Genomic DNA, 25,416 nt, shown 5'->3' with positions numbered 1-25,416 from the left:
TTATATATAATCATGCAAAACCAAACAAGAATGTGTGTTTTCTCAGTTGATGTTTTTGAACATGCTGACTGTTCCACACTAACCTTGCACTTCTATGGAGAAAGTGAGAACTGCAGGTGCTGGAGGTCAGAATCGAAGAGTGTGGCACTGGAAAAGCACAGCAGGTCGGGGAACTTCCAAGGAGCAGGAGAGTCGACACTTTGGGCATAAGCCCTTCATCAGGAATCTGAGAGGAGGAGGGAGAGCTGAGAGATAAATGGAGGGAGGATGGGTTTAGCGGAATGTTAACTGGGAAGGCGATAGGTGGATGCAGGTGGGGGGTAATGGTGATAGTTTGGATCAGAGAGTGGACTGGATAGGTGGGAAGGAAGATGGACAGGTCAAGAAGGCAGTGCCAAGTTGGAGGTTGGATCTGGGATAAGGTGGGGGAGGGGAAATGAGGAAACTGGTGAAATCAACATTGACACCATGTGGTTGGAGGGTCCCAAGGCAGAAGATGAGGTGTTCTTGGCATGTCCTTGGTGGAGTGGAAGGGGGAGTTGAAGTGGTTGACCACAGGGTGGGGTTGTTTGGTACATATGCCCAGAGATGTTCTCTGAAATGTTCCATGAGTTGGCGTGCTGTCTCCCCAAAGAAGAAGAGACCAGACCGAGAGCAACGGACACAGTTAGTTGAGGTGTTTGGAGGTGCAGGCTCAATAACTTTGTGTGACTGGTCAGATGAATTGAAACAGTAACTATCAGCTAGGTTGTTGCCTGAGGAGATTGTCAGAGCCAAAGCTGGTGTGGTTATCTGGATCCTATAAAGTACATTTAAAGCAGGAATGGAAAAGCTGGCCAAACTGACTGACATGGCTGTCCCATGACCTGGAGCTGTTAAAAGTGAAAGGGTCAGAATTCAAGCCAACACTTCCACCTGTTGAGTTTCGCTTTATAATCTGCTATTTTGGGAGGTGGTTCAGAAAGCGAATACGTTTAGATTAGATTAGATTACTCACAGCGTGGAAACAGGCCCTTGGGCCCAACAAGTCCACACCGACCCACCGAAGCGCAACCCATCCAGACCCATGCAGACACTGGGAGAATGTGCAAACTCCACACAGACAGTTGCCTGAGGTGGGAGTTGAACCTGGGTCTCTGGCGCTGTGAGGCAGCAGTGCTAACCACTGTGCCACTGTGTTTGATAGTAAGAGGACTAACCGGGTCTGAAGTGCAAGTCTCAAGTCCATTTCCAAAGAAAGATACAAAAATTAAGTATCAGAAAATTGCTCAAAAATAGCCTTCAAAAGGCCATTGAATTTATCCTTCAAACAAGCCTAATAACCAGATCAGTAAGGATGAGCAAATGATGGCACTTCATTTGTCTATGCAAGTAAAACCTTCTAAAAACCTGTTAGATCCCATTAGAAAGATGGAGACGCATGTGGTATAATAATGTCATTGAAAGTTATCTGAATAATTCCACAGGATTAAGCTTCTTAATCTATTTTGTTTCAAAGGACTAAACAGCATGGACTATCACACAATTTTTATTATTATTTCCAGTTGTTCAAAGACAATAATCATTTCACTAGCGCTGCTCTCTTTTCAGCCTATAGGTTATTTGAACAAAATTAAGGAAATGGGAGATGATCATAGAGGTTAGTTTAAAGGTGCATTTTTGTAGTGCAGCTTTCGGGTGAAAGTTGCATAGGTGAAGGAATATGGATTAAACCAGCTGGAAGAGGCAGAAAGAACATGCACTGTGTTTACAAACTGCGAAGTTGCAAAGCTGAAAGCAATTGGAGAGTTGAACTGAAATAACACAGGAATTTCAATATGTGGATACAAAGGATGTGGATGCTTTGGAGACAGTGCAGAGAAGGTTCACCAAGATGCTGCCTGGGATGGAAGGCGCTAGCTATGAGGAGAGGTTGAGTAGATTAGGATTATTTTCATTGGGAAGAAGGAGGTTGACGGTTGGGGGGGGTGGGGAACCTGATTGAAGCCTACAAAATCATGAGAGGAGTAGACAGGGTGGATAGCAAGAAACTTTTTGCCAGAGTGGAGGACTCAATTACTAGGGGTCATGAGTTCAAATTGAGAGGGGAAAAATTTAGGGGAGATGTATGTGGAAAGTCCTTCATGCAGAGGGTGGTGGATGCCTGGAACGCGTTGCCAGTGGAGGTGGTGGGGGCGGGAACAATAGCATCATTTAAGATTTGTCTAGACAGATACATGAATGGGCAGGGAGCAGAGGGATACAGATCATTGTAAAATAGGCGGCAGATTTAGGCAGAGGATCTGGATCAGTGCAGGCTTGGAGGGCCAAAGGGCCTGTTTCTGTGCTGTAATGTTCTTTGTTCATTGTGAATTTTGAAGGCATTATGCCACATGGGGAGTTGTGGTATAATAATAAGGTAAGACATTCAATCGTGGTGGTTCAGGTTATTGTCTCCATGTAGTACTGAGAAAGCTCCGCACTGACAGGGTGCCAACTTTCAGACAGGATGCCAAAACTCCCAAAGCATCCTTCATAGAGAAATTGAGGGAGCTCTCTTTAGTCAGCAGTATTTATCCCTCAACTGCAGTATCTGTTTTTTAAAAATCTGATTTTGATTGTTGGCCTGTGGAAGTTTCCTGTGTGCAATTGGCAATTGCTCCTATGTTATGGCAATGACAACACTTGAAATGCATTAGTGGTCAGGAAGGCATTTTCAAATGTTCAGTGGTCCAGAAGAAACAGGCAGGACAATTTCAGTACGAAAGTGATCTGGTCTGGTAGCTAAACATTGGTGAGTCAAAGAGTCATAGAGATGTACAGCATAGAAACAGACCCTTCGGTCCAACCCATTCATGCTGACCAGATATCCCAAACCAATCTAGTCCCACCTGCCAGCACCTAGCTCATATCCCTCCAAACCCTTCCTATTCAACCCTTCCCAACCAAAAGCCTCTTAAGTGTTGCAATTGTACCAGCCTCCACCACTTCCTCTGGCAGCTCATTCCATACATGTACCACCCTCTGTGTGAAAATGTTGCCCCTTAGGTCTCTTTTGTATCTTTCCCCTCTCACCCTAAACCTATGCCTTCTAGTTCTGGACTCCCCACCCCAGGGAAAAGACTTTATCTATTTACCCTATCCATACCCCTCGTGATTTCATAAACCTCTATAAGATCACCCCTCAGCCTCCGACACTCCATGGAAAACAGCTCCAGCCTGTTCAGCCTCTCCCTATAGTTCAAATCCTCCAACCCTGGCAACATCCTTGTAAATCTTTTTTGAACCCTTTCAAGTTTCACAAGATCTTTCCGATACGAAGGAGACCAGAATTGCACGCGATATTCCAACAGTGGCCGAACCAATGTCCTGTACAGCCGCAACATGACCTCCCAACTCCTGTACTCAATACTCTGACCAGTAAAGGAAAGCATACCAAATGCCTTCTTCACTATCCTATCTACCTGCGACTCTACTTTCAAGGAGTTACAAACCTGCACTCCAAGGTCTGTTTGTTCAGCAACACTCCCTCGGACCTTACCATTAAGTGTATATGTCCTGCTAAGATTTGTTTTCCCAAAATGCAGCACCTCGCAATTATCTGAATTAAACTCCATCTGCCATTTCTCAGCCCATTGGCCCATCTGATCAAGATCCTGTTGTAATCTGAGGTAACCCTCTTCTTTGTCCACTACACCTCCAATTTTGGTGTCATCTGCAAACTTACTAGCTGTACCTTTTATGCTCACATTCAAATCATTTATGTAAATAGCAAAAAGTAGAGGACCCAGCACAGATCCTTGTAGCACTCTACTGGTCACAGGCTCTAGTCTGAAAAACAACTTTCCACCACCACCCTCCGTATTCTACCTTTGAGCCAGTTCTGTATCCAAATGGCTAGTTCTCTCTGTATTCCATGAGATGTAGCCTTACTAATCAGTCTCCCATGGGGAACCTTGTCGAATGCCTTACTGAAGTCTATATAGATCACATCTACGACTCTGCCCTCCTCAATCCTCTTTGTTACTTCCTCAAAAAACTCAATCAAGTTTGTGAGACATGATTTCCCACGCACAAAGCCATGTTGACTATCCCTAATCAATCCTTGCCTTTTCAAATACATGTACATCCTGTCCCTCAGGATTCCCTCCAACAACTTGCCCACCACTGACGTCAGGCTCACTGGTCTATCATTCCCTGGCTTGTCCTTACCACACTTGTTAAATAGTGGCACCACGTTTGCCAATCTCCAGTCTCCCGGCACCTCACCTGTGACTATCGATGACACAAATATCTCAGCAAGTGGCCCAGCAATCACTTCTCTAGTTTCCTACAGAGTTCTAGGGTACACCTGATCAGGCCCTGGGGATTTATCCACCTTTATGTATTTCAAGACATCCAGCACTTCCTCCGTAAATTTGGACATTTTGCAAGGTGTCACCATCTGTTCCCCTGAAGTCTTTATCTTCCATATCCTTTTCCATAGTAAATACTGATGCAAAATACTCATTTAGTATCTCCCCCATTTTCTGTGGCTCCACACAAAGGCTGCCTTGCTGATCTTTGAGGGGCCCTGTTTTCTCCCTAGTGAGCCTTTTGTCCTTAACGTATTTGTAAAAACCCTTTGGATTCTCCTTAATTCTATTTGCCAAAGTTATCTCATGTCCCCGTTTTGCCCTCCTGATTTCCCTCTTCAGTATAGTCCTACTGCCTTTATACTCTTCTAAGGATTCACTCAATCTATCCTGTCTATACGTTCCATATGCTGCCTCCTTTTTCTTAATCACACCCTCAATTTCTTTAGTCATCCAGCATTCCCTATAGCTACCAGCCTTTCCTTTCACCCTGACAGGAATATGCTTTCTCTGGATTCTCATTATCTCATTTCTGAAGGCTTTTCATTTGCCAGCCACACCTTTTCTTGGGAATATTTGCCCCCAATCAGCTTACGAAAGTTCTTGCCTAATATCGTCAAAATTGGCCTTTCTCCAATTTAGAACTTCAACTTTTAGATCTGGTTTATCTTTTTCCATCTCTATTTTCAATCTAATAGAATTATGGTCGCTGGCCCCAAAGATGCTCCCCCACCGACACCTCGGCCATCCACATATTGAATCAGAAACTTTTCTTGTACACACTTAACAAAATCCTCTCCATCTAAACCCTTAACACAATGGCAGTCCCAGTCTATGTTGGAAAGTTAAAATCCCCTACCATAACTACCCTAGTATTCTTACAGATAGCTGAGATCTCCTTACACATTTGTTTCTCAATTTCCCTTTGGCTATTAGGAGGTCTGTAATACAATTTCAATAAGGTGATCATCCCTTTCTTATTTCTCAGTTCCACCCAAATAAATTCACTGGATGTATTTCCAGGAATATCCTCCCTCAGCACAGCTGAAATGCTATCCCCTATCAAAAACGCCACTCCCCTTCCTCCCTTACCTTCCTTTCTACCCTTCCTGTAGCATTTGTAACCTGGAACATTAAGCTGCCAATCCTGCCCATCCTTGAGCCATGTTTCTGTAATTGCTGTGATATCCCAGTCCCTTGTTCCTAACCATGCCATGAGCTCATCTGCCTTCCCTGTTAAGCACCTTGCATTGAAATAAGTGCAGTTGAATTTATTTGTCCTACCTTGTACCTGCCTGCCCTGACTGCTTGACTCGCTTCTGTTCTCAACTATATCAGTCTCAGATTGACCTCTTTCTTCACTATCTCCCTGGGTCCCAACCCCCCCCCCCCCCCCCCCACCTTACTAGTTTAAATCCTCTCAAGCAGCTCCAGCAAATTTCCCTGCCAGTATATTATTCCCCTTCCAATTTAGGTGCAATCCATCCTTCTTGTACAGATCACTGCTACCCCAAAAGAGGTTCCAATGATCCAAAAATGTGAATCCTTCTCCCATACACCAGCTCCTCAGCAATGCATTCATCTGCTCTATCCTCATTTTCCTGCCCTCACTAGCTTGTACCACTGGGAGTAATCCAGATATTACTACTCTCAAGGACCTCCTTTTTAAATTCCTGCCTAACTCTCTGTTATCTCCCTTCAGACTCTCAACCTTTTCCCTTCCTAAGTCATTGGTTCCAATGTGGACAATGACATCCTGCTGGCCCCTCTCCCCCATGAGAACATTCTGTACCCTCTCTGAGACATCCTTGATCCTAACACCAGGGAAGCAGCACACTATTCTGATTTTTTGCTGCTGGCCACGGAAACGTCTCTCTATACATCGGACTAGAGAATCCCCCAACACACTTGATCTCTTGGAACCTGATGTACCCCTCATTGCATTAGAGCCAGTCTCAATACCAGAAACTTGGCTGTTCGTGCTATGTTCCCCTGAGAATTCATTCCCCCCCCTTACATTTTCCAAAATAGCATACTTGTTTGAAATGGGTATATCCACAAAAGACTCCTACCCGAGGTGCTGACCTCTCTTACCTTTCCTGGAGTTAACCTATCTATATGACTGTATCTGAGACTTTTCACCCCTTCCTATAACTGCTGTCCATCACACATTGTTGTTGCAAATTCCTCATTGCTTCTAACTGTCCCTCCAACCGATCCATTCGATCTGATAAGATTTGCAACCAACAGCATTTATGGCAGATAAAATCAGAGAACAGTGATGAAGAATAGGAAGCCTTCAAGAAGGAAAGTTCATTTATAGACCTGCTTTGCATGCCTTCCCTAATGGAATAATAGGTCTCACTGAATGATAAGACAGTTGACTAAAATTCTTAGGACAACTATGAGTTTCTTAATAGTCAAGAACCAGGCTAAATATATTAAGTAAAACTGAGGAAGAAATTAAGTAAGACATGGAGACAATATGAAAATAGATTCATGGGTAACATAAAACGGACTCAAAAAGTCTAATTGTAGACAGTCGAAAGATAATCAAAGAAATGCTGGGGCTGATTTATGGATGAAAAAGAGGCAGTCAGAAAAGTTGAGGTATTAAGCAAGTACTTTGAATTTGTTTTCACTAAATAGGAATATGCTGCTTTGTCAGAAAGGAGGAAGTTGTACAGGATGAAAACAACTGAACAGGAGACACTGAAAAGGTTAGCAGCCTTCAAAGTGACAAAGTCTGAATCTGGATGTGATGGACCCTTTTTTTTCTGGAGGATGTTAAGTATAATAGAGGCTCATTCTACAGTCCTCCTTGGGCGTAGAGTGGTGGTAAAGGGCTGAAATACTGTATATGTTTCACCAACATTGAAAGAGGAGAAAATTAAATCAGATCACCACAAGCAAGTCAGTGAATGGCAGGAAAGCCTCTAGAGACAAAAGTCCCAGTTTTCAGTTTTAAAAAATAGCAAAAAAAATGAGTTATTTCTTCAACCAGAGAATGGTCAGTTGCTGGAATTCTCTTCCACAAGTAGTTGAAGCCAAAGCATTGGATATTTGAAGGAGTTAAATATAGTTCTTTGGGGTAAACTGATCAAAGGGTATGGGGAGAAAGTGGGAACAGGGTTTATTTAGAGTCTATCATAATCATGTTGAAAGGCTTAAAGGGCCAAATGGACGACTCCTATTCCTATTTTCTATGTATGTTTGACTTGGTGGAGTTCTTTGGAGTAAGGGAGAACGTGAATTGGGATAGTGCAGTTGATTTGCAATATGGACTTGCATAAGTCATTTATTAAAGCACCACAAAATAGACTTATTAATCACATTCAAGGGATAATTGCAACATTCATACAAAATTGACCAAGCAGACACATGGTGAAGTGGTGTTTTTTCAGACTGGAAGGAGTAGAGTACTAGCAGTATCATATTAAGACCACTGTTCTTTTTCTTAATGTATATTAATGACCTAGACTTCTGTGTAGAGAATAGAATTCCAAAGTTTGGGGTGACACAGCCCTCAACCGTAGTGAACAATGAGGAGAATTCAAGATGACACTAGCTGGGGAAATAGGAAATGACCTCTAAAACCTCTTCTGTCAGACAAAAGATGCAGAAGCCTGAACACATACACCAGCAGTCATTATTAGACTATTGAATGGACTCTCTAGTCTCAGATAATACCGATCTTGCTAATGTTGATCTCTCATACACCCTGTGCAATACAACCTGTACACCTCTGTCTGAAAAGTTTGTTCTGTACATCCTTGCTGTACTGCTCATAAACAAAGCTTTTCATTGATTGTACTTCATGGCAATAAATCAATCAATCAAGATGCAGCAGATGAAATTTAATGCAAGAATATATGCAGGGAATTAATTTTGGAAGGTGGATTGATTAACAAGCCACTGTAAAATTAGATCATTTATTTACACAGCAAGTTATGTTTTGGAATACTCTACCTGAAAGGGTATTAGAAGTAATTTCAGTAGGAGCACACAAAAGGGAATTGGATAACTGAGAAGGAGTATTTAAAGGCAAAGGTCCAGGAAGTGGGATGAATTAGATGGTTCTATTAAAGAAGTTAGATAAATGGCTTCTTTCTTTGTTATATCATTTTATAATTCACAAGGTCTGGACTTCACATTTAGACCAAGCTGATTTTCTTTAGCTATTTAAAACATCAGATCCTATTCATAACTGTTAATTTAATTTAAATATTTTGCACCTGTTCTTCTGACTGTCAAATTTCAGTGCAGATTAGTGAGACCCCAGGTCACAGGAGCAGGAAGCAATCATATCCATGGAATCGCATCCTTTAAAATTACCACAGCCCAATTTTCTACTGCTCACATCGTACAGAATGTGAAGTTACAACAGCTCAGTTAGAATTGTTTGACTGCTAACTTGATTTCAGTGAAAGTTGGTTAACTTTTTGTCCTTTCAATCTCAGCTGTTCTGAAGCAGAGAAATTCTCTCAGTGCCCTTTACAGTTTGACAGCAGCAGCCTGTACTTACAGCTTATATCTCTGCCTGACTGTGGTTGGGTTCTTATGTCCATGGTAGTGACTTCGATAGTAACCATAATTCAAGCTAGTACATTGGTTTTATTGCAAAAACACAAGGAACTCTTTGCCTGATCCAGTTTTCATCAACAAAAGTGAAGACCCACCACCAAGTAGTTAGTATTCTGTTTGAAAGACCATAGAACATAGAAAAATACAGAGCAGTACAGGCCCTTTGGCCCTCGATGTTGCACTGATCCAAGCCCACCTAACCTACACTAGCCCACTATCCTTCATATGCCTATCCAATGCCCGTTTAAATGCCAATAAAGAGAGAGAGTCCACCACTGTTACTGGCAGGGCATTTCATGAACTCACGACTCGCTGAGTAAAGAATCTAACCCGAACATCTGTCCTATACCTACCACCCCTTAATTTAAAGCTGTGCCCCCTCATAATAGCTGACTCCATACGTGGAAAAAGGTTCTCATGGTCAACCCTATCTAAACCCCTAATCATCTTGTACATCTCTATCAAGTCACCCCTAAACCTTCTTTTCTCCAATGAAAACAGCCCCAAGTGCCTCAGCCTTTCCTCATACGATCTTCCTACCAGGCAACATCCTGGTAAACCAACTCTACACCCGTTCCAGTGGCTCCACATCCTTCCGATAGGATGGCGACCAAAACTGCACACAATACTCCAGATGCGGCCGCACCAGAGTCTTATACAACTGCAACATGACCTCAGGACTCCGGAACTCAATTCCTCTACTAATAAAGGCCAGCACGCCATATGCCTTCTTCACAGCACTATTTACCTGGGTGGCAACTTTCAGAGATCTGTGTATATGGACACCAAGATCCCTCTGCTCATCCACACTACCAAGTATCCGACCATTAGCCCAGTATGCCATCTTCTTGTTACTCTTACCAAAGTGAATCACCTCACACTTACCTACATTGAACTCCATTTGCCACCTTTCTGCCCAGCTCTGCAGCTTATCTATATCCCGCTGTAACTTGCCACATCCTTCCTCACTGTCAACAACTCCACCGACTTTCATATCATCCGCAAACTTGCTCACCCAACCTTCTAGCCCATCCCCCAGGTCATTTATAAAAATGACAAACAGCAATGGTCCCAAAACAGATCCTTGTGGAACACCGCTAGTAACTGCACTCCAAGATGAACCTTTACCATCAACTACTACCCTCTGTCTTCCAGCCAGCCAATTCCTAATCCAAACCTCCAACTCATTCTCAATGCCATACCTCCGTATTTTTTGCAGTAGCCTACCATAGGGAACCTTATCAAATGCCTTACTAAAATCCATATAATCCACATCTACCGCTTTACCCTCGTCCACCTCCTTAGTCACCTTCTCAAAGAATTCAATAAGTTTGTGAGGCACGACCTGTCCTTCACAAAACCATGCTGACTATCCTTGATCACATTATTCCTGTCCAGATGTTCATAAATCCTATCCCTTACAATTCTCTCTAAGACTTTGCCCACAACAGAAGTGAGACTCACCGGCCTATAGTTACTAGGGTTATCCCTACTCCCCTTCTTGAACAAGGGAACCACATTTGCTATCCTCCAGTCTTCTGGCACTATTCCTGTAGACAACGAGGACGTAAAAATCAAGGCCAATGGCTCTGCAATCTCCTCGCTTGCTTCCCAGAGAATCCTAGGATAAATGCCATCAGGCCCAGGGGACTTAACTATTTTCACCCTTTCCAGAATTTCCAACACCTCTTCCCTACATACCTCAAAGCCCTCCATTCTAATTAATTGTGACTCAGTATTCACATCGGCAACAATGTCCTGTTCCTGAGTGAATACTGACGAAAAGTATTCATTCAGTGTCTCCCCAATCTCTTCAGCCTCCACACACAACTTCCCACTACTATCCTTCACTGGACCTGTTCCTACCCTTTGGGTTTTCCCTAATCCTACCAACTAAGGACTTTTCATGTCCCCTCCTTGCTGCTCTTAGCTCTCTCTTCAGATCCTTCCTGGCTACCTTATAACTCTCAATCGCCCCAATTGAACCTTCACGCCTCATCTTTACATAGGCTGCCCTCTTCCCTTCAACAAGGGATTCCAATTCCTCAGTGAACTACGGCTCCCTCCCACGACCCTTTCCTCCCTGCCTGACAGGTACATACTTATCAAGGACACTCAATAGTTGCTCCTTGAACAAGCTCCACATTTCAATTGCGCCCTTCCCTTGAAGCCTACTTTTCCAAGCCACACATCCTAAGTCATGCCTCACTGCATCATAATTTCCCTGCCCCCAGCTATAACTCTTGCCCTGCAGTGCACACGTATCCCTCTCCATCACTAGAGTAAAGGTCACCGAATTGTGGTTACTGTCCCCAAAGTGCTCACCTACCTCCAATTCTAACACCAGGCCTCTTGTTGGCCTGTCTACATATTGTGTCAGGAAACCCTCCTGCACACATTGGAAAAATATGAACTCGAGCTATAGCTTTCCCAGTCAATATCTGGAAAGTTAAAGTCCCCCATAACAACCACCCTATTACTTTCACTCTTCTCCTGAATCATCCTCGCAATCCTTTCTTCTACATCTCTAGGACTATTAGGAGGCCTGTAGAAAACTCCTAACAGGGTGACCTCATCTTTCCTGTTCCTAACCTCAGCCCAAACTACCTCAGATGGTGAGTCTTCATCCATTGTCCTTTCCACCGATGTAATACTATCTTTGACAAGCAATGCCACACCTCCCCCTCTTTCACCCCCACCTCTGACCCTACTAACACATTTAAACCCTGGAACCTGCAATAGCCAATCCTGTCCCTGTTCTACCCATGTCTCCGTAATAGCCACAACATCGAAATCCCAGGTACCAACCCACGCTGCAAATTCACCAACCTTATTTCGTATACTTCTTGCATTGAAGTATACACACTTCAAGCCACTTTCCTGTTTACAGGCACCCTCCTTTGAGATTGATGCCATGTTCCTAACCTCCCTACATTCCAGGTCCTGCACCCTAAAGCTTCTCATGCCCCTGCAGAGTTAGTTTAAACCCCCCCCCCCCAAGAGCACTAGCAAACCTCCCCCCAAGGATACTGGTGCCCCTCAGGTTCAGGTGTAGACCATCCTGTTTATAGAGGTCCCACCTTCCCGAGAAAGAACCCCAGTTATCCAGATACCGGAATCCCTCCCTCCTGCACCATCCCTGTAGCCACGCATTTAACTGCTCTCTCTCCCTATTCCTCGACTCTCTATCACGTGGCACGGGTAACAAACCAGAGACAACAACTCTGTTTGTTCTAACTCTGAGCTTCCAACCTAGCTCCCTGAAAGCCTGCCTAACATCCTCAGCCCTCTTCCTACCTATGTCATTGGTGCCAATGTGGACCACAACTTCGGGCTGCTCCCCCTCCCCCTTAAGGACCCGGAAAACACAATCAGAGACATCACGTACCCTTGCACCTGGGAGGCAACATACCAAACGTGAGTCTCTCTCGCCCCCACATAACAGCCTATCTGTGCCCCGAACTATTGAGTCCCCAATAACTATTGCTCTGCTCTTCTCCACCCTTCCCTTCTGAGCAACAGGGACATGTCCGTGTCAGAGGCCTGAACCCCATTGCTTACCCCTGGTAAGTCATTCCCCCCCCCCCCCCACAAGTATCCAAAACGGTATACCTTTTCTTGAGGGGAACGGCCGCAGGGGGTCCCTGCACTGACTGCTTCCTCCCAGTCCCCCTCACTGTCACCCATCTGTCTGCAATCTTTGGAGTTACTACTTCCCTAAAGCTCCGACGTATGACCCCCTCTGCCTCCCGAATGATCCTAAGTTCATCCAACTCCAGCTCCAGTTCCCTAACACGGTCTTGGAGGAGCTGGAGATGGGTGCACTTCCTGCAAGTGTAATCAGCAGGGACGACCATGGCATCCCTCACCTCAAACATGTTGCAAGAGGAACATTGCACTACCTTCACTGCCATCCCTCTAAAAGTAACCTTTTTAAAAAAAACTAGGTCTAAAGAATAGAACAAGCAAAATGCAGTACTTACTTACTTATCACAACGGGTCTCATTATTAGGTTAGAGGAGGAGGGCGGGTGGGAGGCACTACCTCTGTAGTGCCTCGGGTTCCTCTCCTGCACACTTTTATAGGGAAAAAAAAACCTACCCAGGTAAGCTTGCACTACACCAGCTTCCGGGTCTGGTCTGCGCTTTTTAAAAAAAAAACTTTCAAATTTAAACCGTTAAACATCACTGAGCCTTCAAGCAGCCACTGCCAAACAGCCCTTACCTGCTCCGCTGAGAGAGTTGTGACCAAGTTATTACAGGATAGAATTAACACAATGAGACCATAAGGAGCAGAAGTTGGCCATTCAGTTCATTAATTCTGTTCTGCCATTCAGTGACATCATGGCTGTTTTTTTTTAAAAATCCATTCTTGGGATATGACGATACTGGCAGGCCAACATTTATTCCCCATCCCTAATTGCCTAGAGGACAGTTAATTGTCAACCATATTGCTGTGGGTCTGGAGTCACATATAGCTCCAACCAGGTAAAGAACATTAGCAGAGCAGATAGGTTTTCAACAATCGACAATGGTTCCACAGTTACCGTTAGGCTCCTAATTTCAGATACTTATTGAATCAAATTCTACCATCTGCCATGGCAGGATTTTAACCCAGGTCCCCATGAAATTACCTAGGTCTCTAGATAGATAGTCTAACAATAATACACCTATGCCATCATCTTCCCTTAAATAATGATGATAATGCTCATCACCATTTTCTTGCCTTATTCTCATAATCTTCAATTCCCTTACTGGATAAAAATCTGTCTATGTCAGTCTTGAATATTCTTCAACAGCCCTCTCTGGTAAGGAATTCCACAGATTCACTTCAATACAAAAATTGGTGGGGTGGTAAATAATGAAAAGGATGGCCTTGGATTACAGGAGGATGTAGATGGCTGATCAACGGCAAATACAGCAACACAATCCTTTATCCACAGTCCCGAAATCCAAAAAGCTCTGAAATCCAAAGATTTATTGTGAAGTTTTTTTTATCTCCATAACAAGGTTGTTTGGCATGCAAACAGTTAACCCAATTCCACACCCACTCAACCGACATCACTCAGATGTGACATGGGGGTTTGGCCCAGCACAAACAGGCATCAATTCTGTCTCTGCTCGTAGTACTCTCAGGTACATCTGCTGTTGCTAAGTTTTTTTTTAATTTCGCTGTCACTTATTCTGAAATCCGAAAAGTTCCAAATTCCAAAAACCAGCTGGTCCCAAGGGTTTCAGATAAAGGATTGTGTACCTGTAGTATTCAATCCAGATAGTTGTGAGATGATGCGCTTGGGCAGGACAAACAAGGCAAGTGAATACATGATAAGCAACAAGATGCGTGATTGTACATCAGTTCCTTAAGGTGTCAAGGGCAGGTGGATAACGTGGCTACGGCACCATATGGAAACTTTCTGAGGAAGTGTCACCCAACCCGGAACATTAATTATGATTTCTCTTCATAGATGCTGCCAGACCTGCTGAGCTTTTCCAGCACACGTCTGTTTTTGTACATGTAGACTTGGCTTTATAATCCAAATCATAGATTTTAAGAGCAGGGAGAGTATTGCTGGAACTATGTAAAATGTTGGTTAGCTAGAGTATTGTGTGCAAATCTGGAATACACATTAAAAGAGGAATATGAAAGTACTGGAGACGGTACAGAGGAGATTTGACAGGATGTTGACAGGGCTGGAGAATTTACCTCTTCTACCTGCTGTGTTTTTCCAGTATGCTATTTGATTCAGATCTTCTGTTCTTCCGACGAAAGTGCATAACCTCACATTTCCACATGTCATGTTCCATCTGCTAAATATTTGCCCACTCACTTAACTTGTCCATCTCTCTCGCCTTTATCCATTATGGATTAATCCAAAGAAAATAACTAATTGTGGATGCTAGAAATCAAAAGCAAAAACACAAATTATTGGAACAACTCAGCAGGTCTGGCAACATCTATGGAGAGAAAGCAGAGTTAAAGTTTTGGGTCCAGTTTGGATCACTGCTTTGTTTCAACAAATGCTACCAGACCTACTTTTCCAGCAATTTCAGATTTTGCTTCTCACTTGATCTAAGATAATTTCTTGCTCTCATAGTTACTTCATCTCATACAAAAAAGCTACCCCACCACCATTGCCCTCTTGACTGACCTTTTAATAAGTATCATACCCCTGAATGTGTAATTCTTAGTTTCAATCTCTTGTCACTGTCTCTATAATGATTATAAGATCATGTCCATTAACCTCTCTTTATGTTGTTGATTCATTTATTTTGGACTTAATTCTGCAGATATTTAAATAAAGAGGCTTTAAGCAAATAAATTGTGCTTTCTTTAATCACTATTCCTGCCCATTCTGGGTATCATTATCAAAAATAGTTGCCTTGCAATGCCACCATATCCTCTTACTGTGTAAGCCTACATATCCTCTCTCATCCTCTAACTAGTTTAACGTCCTCTCTACAGCCCTAGTTAAGAGACAAGAGTTTTTGAGTCTGCTGATTGCTTGTTGCCTCAATATGTACATTATACGTTGTTTCACTTTTGTCTTTTTTGTTAACATTGTTGAGAATATCACACTCCTTAATAATACATTCCCTTCCCTGCCTTCACCTTTCTAAGTGTTTTGGAACATAGAGCAGTACAGCATTAGAGACAAGCCTGTTGGCTCCTGTCTGTGCCAATCATGATGCCAGTCTAAACTAATTTAGAATGTCTGCACATGATCCACATCCATGTATTCCTTGTATGTTCACGTTTGTCTAAAACCTCTTAAGCATTGCTATTGTATCTGCTTCTACCAGCTCCCCGAAAGATAATTCCAGGCACCTGCCACCCTCTGTATATAAAAAAAATTTGCACGTCTTCTTTAAACTTTTCCCCTCTTACCAACTTCTGTCCCTATTATTTAACATTTCTGCTCTGGTAAAACCAAACACCACTAACCATCCTATCCATGCCTCTCATAATTTTACTTCCATCAAGTTGCCCCCTCAGATTCCAATGCTGTAGCGAAAACAATTCACGTGTGTCTGATTTTCCCTAATATGCTTCAATCACGGCAACATCCTGGTAAACCTCTTTTGCACCCTCTCCAAAGGCTCCATACCCATCCTGTTGTGTTACGGCCAGAACTGATACAATACATCAAATGTGGCCTAACTAACGTTTTACGTCACTGCAACATGAATTGCCAACATTTATACTCAACGCCCTGACCGATGAAGGAAAGCAAGCCTTACAACTTCTTTACTACCTTATCCACTTGTGTTGCCATTTTAAGGGAGCTGTGAACTTGGACCCAAGATCCTTCTACACATCAGTGCTCCTAAAGGTTCTGCCATTTTGCATATACTTTACTGTTGCGTTTGACCTCCCAAAATGTGTCACCTCACACTTGTCCAGATTAACCTTTCTTTCCAACTGAGCTATTATGTTCTTTAGGCGAAAGTGAGTACTGCAGATGCTGGAGATTAGAGTGGTGCTGGAAAAGCACAGCCAATCAGACAACATCCGAGGTGCAGGAAAATCGACGTTTCGGGCAAAAGCCATTCATGATGAGGGGCTTTTGCCCAAAATGTCGATTTTCCTGCACCTCAGGTGCTGTCTGACCTGCTGTGCTTTTCGAGTACCACTCTAATCTTGACTCTAGTATGTTCTTCAACTACCTTTCCCACAGTGCACAAGTCCACAAATTTTGGTGTTGTCTGTAAGCGTGCTATTCAGGCCACCTACATTTCCATCCAGATGATTTATATATGTTACAAACAACACAGGCAGAACACTGGTCACAGAGAAACACACCTCCACAACTGCATTCTGTCTTTCATGATCAAGCCAACTTTGCATCCAACTTAACACTCAGCATGGATCCCATGTGAATTAATCTTCTGGACCATCCTCCCATGAGGGACCTTATCACATGCTTTAGTAAAGTCCATATAAACAGCATACTTTCATCAATCATAAAGTTAAAAATCACACAACAACAGGTTATAGTCCAACAGGTTTAATTGTGCAACCACCTGATGAAGGAGCAGCGCTCTGAAAGCTAGCGCTTCCAATTAAACCTGTTGGACTATAACCTGTTATTGTGTAATTTTTAATTTTGTACACCCCAGTCCAACACCAGCATCTCCAAATCATAAATCATCTTCACTACATCCTCAAAAAACACAGTTTGGGAGACAAACTGCACAAAGAGATGCTGACTATCCCGAGTAAGTCCGTCGTTTTCCAAATGTGATGAAATCCTGTCCCTATGAATCTTCTCCAATAATTTCCCCACCACTGACGTAAGGCTCATCGATCTATAATTTCCTGGATTACCCTTCATAAACAAAGGGACAACATTGGCTATTTTCCAGTATTTTGGAATAAGAAGATACAAAGATTTCTGTTAAGGTTCCAACAATCTCATCACTTAACTCCCTCAGTATCCTGAGAGAGATCCCATCAGGCCCTGGAGACTTAACTGCTATAATGTTCTTCAAGGCATTGTACACTACTTTCTTAATATCGAAGTATCTTCGATACAATGTACCTCTCCCTAATCTTGCTATCACCCATGTCCTCCTCCTTGGTGAATACCAAAACAAAGTACTCATTAACAACCTCATCCACTTCTTCTGGCTCCATGCATAAATTTCCTTCTTTTGTCTGAGCTTCCATAACTAAGCTCTTGCTCCTAATGTATGCCTTAGTATTCTCCTTAATCCTACTTATCAAGAACATTTCATGACTCCTTTAGCCCCTAGTTCCTTGTTTAAGTACTTTCTTGCTTCCTTTATATTCCTCAATGGTCTTGTCTGATTAGTTTCCTAAACTTTACATGGACTTGGCATTTTCTTTTTGACTAAACTTTCAATACCTCTTGTCATCCAGGCTTCCCAAATCTTGCCATCTTTATCTTTCATCTTCACTGAAATGTATCCGGAACTCAGATCACTGGCCTTTAAAAGACTCCCACATAACAGATGTGGATGTACCCCTCAGCCACCCCCAAACTAATTTCTCCTGCCTAATACTGTTGCATTTAACCTTTCCAGAATGTAACACTTTACACCCAAGAACCAGTCTTAACCCAAAATGCTTCCCCACTGAAAAATCCATCATCTGGCCAGCTCATTCCTAATACAAGGTCTAGTACAGCCTCACTCCTAGTTGGACTATCTGTATGTTGTTCCAAGAAACCCTCTGACCTAACGAATGCTGCCCCATCTAGACCCCTATCAATAAGGAAATCCCAGTCAATATTGGGTAAGTTAAAATCACCCATTACAACATTACTTTTACATCTTCCCACAATTTGCCTACATCCTTTAACTCCTGCTGACTATCCAGGGTTCCTAAATCTTGCCATTGTGATAGCACATTTCTCATTCCTGAGGGGTGGCCTAGTGGCTCAGTGATTAGCAGTGCTGCCTCAGAGCGCCAGGGGACTGAATTCGATCCCACTGTCAGGAATCTGTGTGGAGTTTGCGTGTTGTCCCAGTGTCTGTGTGGTTTTTCTCCAGGTGCTCTGGTTTTCTCCCACAGTCCAAAAATTTGCGGGCTAGGTGGATTACCCATGCTAAATTGCCACATGGTGTCCAGTCATGTGCAGGGCGGGTGGATTATTCATGGAAAGTGCAGGGTTACAGGGATAGAGTAGGTGGCTAGGTATTGGTGGGACCCTGTACAGACAGTCAATGTGTACTTAATGGGCAGAATGGCCTGTTTCCATACTAGGGATTCTATGATTCTACCCATATGACCTTGTTGGATGAGCCCTTCAAGATATCCTCTCTTCATACAATTGTGATATTCTCCTTAATCAGTAATACAATTTCCCACATGCCGTTTACAGCCCCCTATTCTATCACATCTAAAATGTCTAAATTCTGAAACATTAAGCTGCCAGTCTATCCTTCTCTCAACTAAGTTTTTGTTATGACTACAACATCACGGTTCCATGCTCAATTCCCTTAACTGTTACACTCTTTGCATTAACATAAACACACTTCAGACTGCCAGTCCTGTCATTTTCTTTAACCTCTGCCTTCTCCTCAATCACTCCTGCTAACCTATTTCTCTGATTTCTCACATTCCCCCCCCCCCCTCCATTATTTTAAACCCTCCCAAGTGGCATTAGCAAACCTCCCTGCAAGGATATTCATGTCCCACTGGATTAGATGCAGCCTGTCTTTCTTGTACAGATACCTCCTGCCCTGGCAAAGGTTTGAATGATCCAGATATCTGAAGCCCTTTGACGTACACCATGCATTCAACTATATTATATTCCTATTTCTGGCCTCAACTAGCACATGACACAGGGAATAAATCCTTTCAACATATGATTCTATTTTTCTCTTCTGGATCGTTTCTCATCACACCGAAATTTTCTTTCTCCAAGTTAATTATTCATGTTCTGGATTGCCCTTTTTCAGTAGTCAGCCTAAACCTTATGATTCCGTGATCACTGTATCGTAAATATTATTCTACTGACACTTATCCACTTGGTCCACCTAATTCCTGTTGACCAGGTCGATCAGTGTCTCCTTCCTTGGTGGATTAGAACACAATTTCGCTGCTCATTGGATGCTGCCTGAATTGCTGTGCTCTTCCAGCACCACTGATCAAGAATCTGGTTTCCAGCATCTGCAGTCATTGTTTTTACCTAGAAAATTTACCCTAATACACTTGAGGAATTCTTATCCCTCTCTGCCCCTTATGCTACTACTATCTCAGTCTGTATTATGATAATTAAAGTCTCTCATTATAGCTAATCAATACTGCTACTTCACCCCATTTTCCTTTGCTGCCTTTCCTGGGCATCATCTATCCAGAAATATTTAGTTTCTAGCCCTGTCCTTCTTTGAGCCAGATCCCTTATAGCTACAACATCATGGTAATCTGTGCCTGTAAATCACCAATCTCATTTACCATAGCCCATGCATTCACAAAAGTCACAGTAACCTTGATTTAGACTTTATTACTTGTTTCATTACTCTAATTGCACTTAATAGCTTGTTTCCTGCTGTAGAACTATTTACCTCCAGTATACTCTGATTTCACTTGCTGCTTTCCACACATCTGCCCTGTCAGTTTTGCAGCATTGTGCACTTTTTTCAATTTGATTTCCCCCTTAATTGCCTTAGACTGGAATAGTGCATCCTCCTCAGAGTCTTTTTTTTAAAAATGCCGGCCATTCTTTCTTGACTGTCTTGCCTCTTAACCTCGTAGAGTCCTACAGCACAGAGACAGGCCCTTTGGCCCAAACTGGTCCAAGCTGACCAAAAGGGGCAGAACGGTGGCTCAGTGGTTAGCATTGCTGCCTCACAGTGCCGGGGTCTCAGGTTCGTTTCCAGCCTTGGGCAACTGTCTGTGTGGAGTTTGCACATTCTCCCCATCTGCATGGTTTCCTCCGGGTGTTCCAGTTTCCTCCCACATTCTAAAGATGTGCAGACCAGGTGAATTGGCCGTGCTAAATTGTCCATAGTTGTTAGGTGTATTAGTCAGAGGGGGGTAAGTTACTCTTCAGAGGGTTGATGTGGACTTGTTGGGCCGAAGGGCCTGTTCCCATACTGTAGAGAATCTAATCTAATCTAAAAAAAGGTCCATCCACACTAATGCCATTTCCCTGCACTTTTGACCCATATTCTTCTAAGTCGAGAGTGTGGTGCTGACAAAGCACACCAGGTCAGGCAGCATCCCAGGAGCAGGAGGATCGACATTTCAGGCAAAAGCCCTTTATCAGAAAAGTCCATCATCATCATCTATCGAGAAATATTTCAGTTCTAGCCTGAAACATTGATTCTCCTGCTCCTCGGATGCTGCCTGACCTGCTGTGCTTTTCCAGCACCACACTCTCGACTCTGTTCTCCAGCATCTGCAGTCCTCACTTGCTCCATGTCGCCTAAACCTTTCCTATCCATATATTTATCCAAATGCCTTTTAAATATTTTAATGTATCCTCAACCATTTCCACTGGCAGCTCATTTCACATGCACACCACCCTCTGTGTATAAAAACAAGCTGTCCCTCAGGTTCCCTTTACTCTTTCCCCTCTGACCTTAAACTGATTCCCTCCAGCCATCGATTTCCCAACCCTGGGGAAAAGACTAAGTGCATTCACCCTATCCATGTTGCTCATGATCTTATACATTTCTATAAGATCCCCCCCCGCTCAATCTCTTACACTGTAAAGAAAAAGTCCTAGCTTGGTCAACCCCTCCCTATAACTCAGTCCCTTGAGTCCTGGCAACTTCCCAACTTTTATACTCAATGCCCTGACTGATGAAGGCCAGTAAGCCAAAAGCCTTCTTCACTGCCCTGTCTACCTGTGACTCCACCTTCAGAGAACCGTGCACCTGAACTCCATGATCCCTCTATTCCAATACACTCCTTAAGGTCTACCATTCACCATCAAATTCTTACCTTGATTTGACTTTCCAAAATACAAAAGGTCTTGCACTTATACTTATCTATATTAAACTCCACTTGTCATTCCTCAGCCCACTTCCCCAGCTGGTCGAGATCCTGCTGCAATTTCTGATAACCCTCCTCACTGTCCACAATACTGCCTATTTTAGTGTCATCTGCAAATTTACTAATCATGGCTTGTACATTCTCATCCAAATCATTGATATAGATAACAAACAGTTATGGACTCAGCACCTATTTTCTCAATTCACTGTAGACAATTGTCATACTTCTTAACTTGCTTTTATTTAGGTTTAAAGATGCTGTTTTGGACCACATTTTTCATCCTGAAACAAACGTGACATTCTTTGTTATGATCGTTCTTGCCTAGAGTATCTTTAACTGTGAGATTAAGTAAACTTGCTTCTTTACAGATTACCTTGTATAAAGTAGCTTGCTACCTTAGTATGTGTTGTCCTAAATACACTCTTACCACCTTGTCTAGGCTAGCTGTATTAATTTGTCCACTCTTAAAAGAAGATTAACATCACCTTCAATTGTTGCACCAACTTTTAATGAGTGCCCAGTATTTCTTAATTTATACTGGGGCCTACAGTGTATCTACTAATCTCACCAGTGGCATCTTTCCTTTGCTATGTCTTATTTCTACCCAAACTGATTGTACATTTTGAGCCAAGATTATTTCTCACGATGGTATTGAGCTCATGCTTTAACTACAGAGCGACTCCACCTCCTTCCCCTTTCCCTTTCTTTTTATCTATCTGAAATTCAAATGCACCTTGATCAAGGCTAAAAACTGAATATCCGTTTTTATTACTCTTGCTCCTAATGACTCTTGAAATGAAAATATGAACTTTGCAAAACGTTAGTGTTTTAGTAATTCTTTAACACAGTTTTTACACCAGCGTAAAGGTTTGTTTTTGTCGACCTAAGTATTTTATAAATGGATTTTTTTTATTTTCCAGGACCAGTTATTGTTTTGTGATGACTGTGATCGTGGCTATCACATGTACTGTCTAAACCCACCAATGGCACAGCCTCCAGAAGGTATAGTATTACCCTAATGAGCAAGACTTGCTTGTAAAAATCATTAGATGTCTTGGTCTCTGAAGTGAGCTCTCATTCCCTTGCTTGACTCAACTGAGTGTTGTCACCTCAATGTGGACGTATTGGTTTTCTCCATTTGTCCTCCAAAGTTCCCATGCAATATCAGTTTCTGTCCATTTTTTTTCAATATCAAGTGAATTCTCTTTTAACATTTTTTTTTTAAATTCGCTCTTGTGAATATGAGTGTTGTTGGGAAGTTCAGCCTTTGTTGCCCATCCCTCCTTTCTCTTGAGAAACATTCAGTAAACGTGACTGAATAAAGTGATGCTGGTGCCATTGGATCTCCTTTTACACTGTTTCCACATGCAGTAGATTGGCTGTGTAAAGCACTAAGATAGAACATAGAACATAGAAGGATACAGCGCAGTACAGGCCCTTCGGCCCTCGATGTTGCGCCGACCGAATCCTACCTAACCTATACTAGCCCAATAACTTCCAAATGCCTATCCAATGCCCGCTTAAATGACCATAAAGAAGGAGAGTTCACCACTGATACGGGCAGGGCATTCCATGAACTCACAACCCGCTGTGTGAAGAATCTACCCCTAACATCTGTCCTATACCTACCACCCCTTAATTTAAAGCTATGTCCCCTAGTAACACCTGACTCCATTAGCGGTAAAAGGTTCTTAGTATCTACCCTATCTAAACCCCTAATCATCTTATACACTTCTATCAGATCTCCCCTAAACCTTCTCTTCTCCAATGAGAACAGCCCCAAGTGCCTCAGCCTTTCCTCATAAGATTTTCCTACCATTCCAGGCAACATCCTGGTAAACCTCCTCTGCACTCGTTCTAAAGCTTCCACATCCTTCCTATAGTATGGCGACCAAAACTGCACACAATACTCCAGATGAGGCCGCACCAGAGTCTTATACAACTGCAACATGACCTCAGGACTCCGGAACTCAATTCCTCTGCCAATAAAGCCCAGTACACCATATGCCTTCCTCACAGCACTATTTACCTGGGTGGCAACTTTCAGAGATCTGTGTACATGGACACCAAGATCCCTCTGCTCATCCACACTACCAAGTAGCCTACCATTAGCCCAGTAATCCATCATCTTGTTATTCCTACCAAAGTGAACGACTTCGCACTTAGCTACATTGAATTCCATTTGCCACATTTCCGCCCAGCTCTGCAACTTATCTATATCCCGCTGTAACCTACCACTTCCTTCCTCACTATCCACAACTCCACCGACTTTTGTGTCATCCGCAAACTTGCTTACCCAGCTTTCAAGTCCTTCCTCTAGATCATTTATAAAGATAACAAAAAGCAATGGTCCCAAAACAGATCCTTGTGGTACACCGCTAGTAACTGCGCTCCAAGATGAACATAATCCATCAACTACTACCCTCTGTCTCCTTCCAGCCAGCCAATTCCTAATCCAAACCTCTAATGTATCCTCAATGCCATACCTCCGAAGTTTTAGCATTAGCCTACCATGGGGAACCTTATCGAACGCCTTACTAAAATCCATATACACAACATCTACTGCTTTACCCTCATCCACTTCCTTGGTCACCTTCTCAAAGAACTCAATAAGGTTTGTGAGGCACGACCTGCCCTTCACAAAACCATGCTGGCTATCCCTGATCACGTTATTCCTACCCAGATGTTCATAAATCTTATCCCTTACCATTCTCTCTAAGACTTTGCCCACCACTGAAGTCAGACTCACTGGCCTATAGTTGCTAGGGCTATCCCTACTCCCTTTCTTGAACAATGGGACCACATTCGCTATCCTCCAGTCCTCTGGTACTATTCCTGTTGACAACGACGACATAAAAATCCAGGCCAATGGCTCTGCTATCTCCTCCCTAGCTTCCCATAGGATCCTGGGGTAAATGCCATCAGGCCCAGGAGACTTATCTATATTCATCCTTTCCAATATTCCCAAAACCTCTTCCCTGCATATTTCCAGGGCATCCATTCTAATTATTTGTGATTCCATATTCACATCAGCAACAGTGTCCTGTTCCTGAGTGAATACTGATGAAAAGTACTGATTTAATGTCTCTCCAATCTCCTCCGCCTCCACACACAACTTCCCACTACTATCCTTGACTGCAAGGATAGATCTTTCTGCTTTGTTGCAGTCTGGAGGTCTGGTAGTTCATATCACTGCACTGTCTGCCTGTACATGGCATTTTGACTGGATTTGACTTTGTCAGTCCCTGATATGTACCCAAACAGGTGGTGAGTCAATGCAAGAAACTTGACTGTTATTTTCAGTCTTAGAATCATCAGTGCCCTGTAGCCATAACCACCTTGGTTGAACTAATTACTGCGAGCTGCACTGGGAGTTTATATTTGTGAGTGGTGTATGATACTGTGAGCTGTACTGGGAGTTTGTGCTTAAGTGATTTGTGATACTGAGGCCTGTACTGAGAGTTTGGATTTTAAATGCTACATTCTTTCCAACCTGCAGGAAGCTGGAGTTGCCACTTGTGCCTGAAACAACTGAAGGAAAAGGCTTCTGGTTATGTGAACAAACCCTGATTTAGTGTCATCAATTTTTTTATATATATATATATATATTTTTAAGATTAGTTTTATTTAGGTGCATGTGGTCAGTGTTCAACATGTTTGCACAGTGGAGCTAAAAGGAAATGAACCTGTTTTTGTTTCATTCATTGAAGCAAAGTAAACCATTGGTCATCTAGCACATATTTCAATGCTGCAATCAACACAGGTCTGCTTCTTGTCAGCTGCCATTAGGTGTCAATGTTATTGCCAGTAAATATTCAGTTTTAAAAATATTCAGTGTTTAAAATTTGCTGTGGTTACATTTTAACATGACTTTAGATTAGACTTACAGTGTGGAAACAGGCCCTTCGGCCCAACAAGTCCACACCGACCCGCCGAAGCGAAACCCACCCATACCCCTACATTTACCCCTTACCTAACACTACGGGCAATTTAGCATGGCCAATTCACCTGACCCGCACATCTTTGGACTGTG

The 25,416-nt window shown here is 42.9% G+C and overlaps 1 protein-coding gene across 1 annotated transcript in view; it reads left to right on the top strand.

Annotated features, from left to right (window-relative positions):
• Positions 1-25,010, top strand: part of dpf3 (double PHD fingers 3) — a 142,709-nt gene extending 117,699 nt beyond the window's left edge. Inside the window, exons 10-11 of the mRNA XM_060828288.1 lie at positions 22,304-22,385; positions 24,883-25,010. Of these exons, the coding sequence (XP_060684271.1) occupies positions 22,304-22,385; positions 24,883-24,953 (153 nt within the window). The 3' untranslated portion in view covers positions 24,954-25,010. The remainder of the gene's footprint in view (positions 1-22,303; positions 22,386-24,882) is intronic.
• Positions 25,011-25,416: the final 406 nt, after the last annotated feature.

The sequence above is a fragment of the Hemiscyllium ocellatum genome, chromosome 8 (genome assembly GCF_020745735.1).
Source record: "Hemiscyllium ocellatum isolate sHemOce1 chromosome 8, sHemOce1.pat.X.cur, whole genome shotgun sequence".
Lineage (NCBI taxonomy): Eukaryota > Metazoa > Chordata > Chondrichthyes > Orectolobiformes > Hemiscylliidae > Hemiscyllium > Hemiscyllium ocellatum.
The sequence above is the reverse complement of the archived record's forward strand: the minus strand, read 5'-3'. Positions and strand labels throughout refer to the sequence as shown.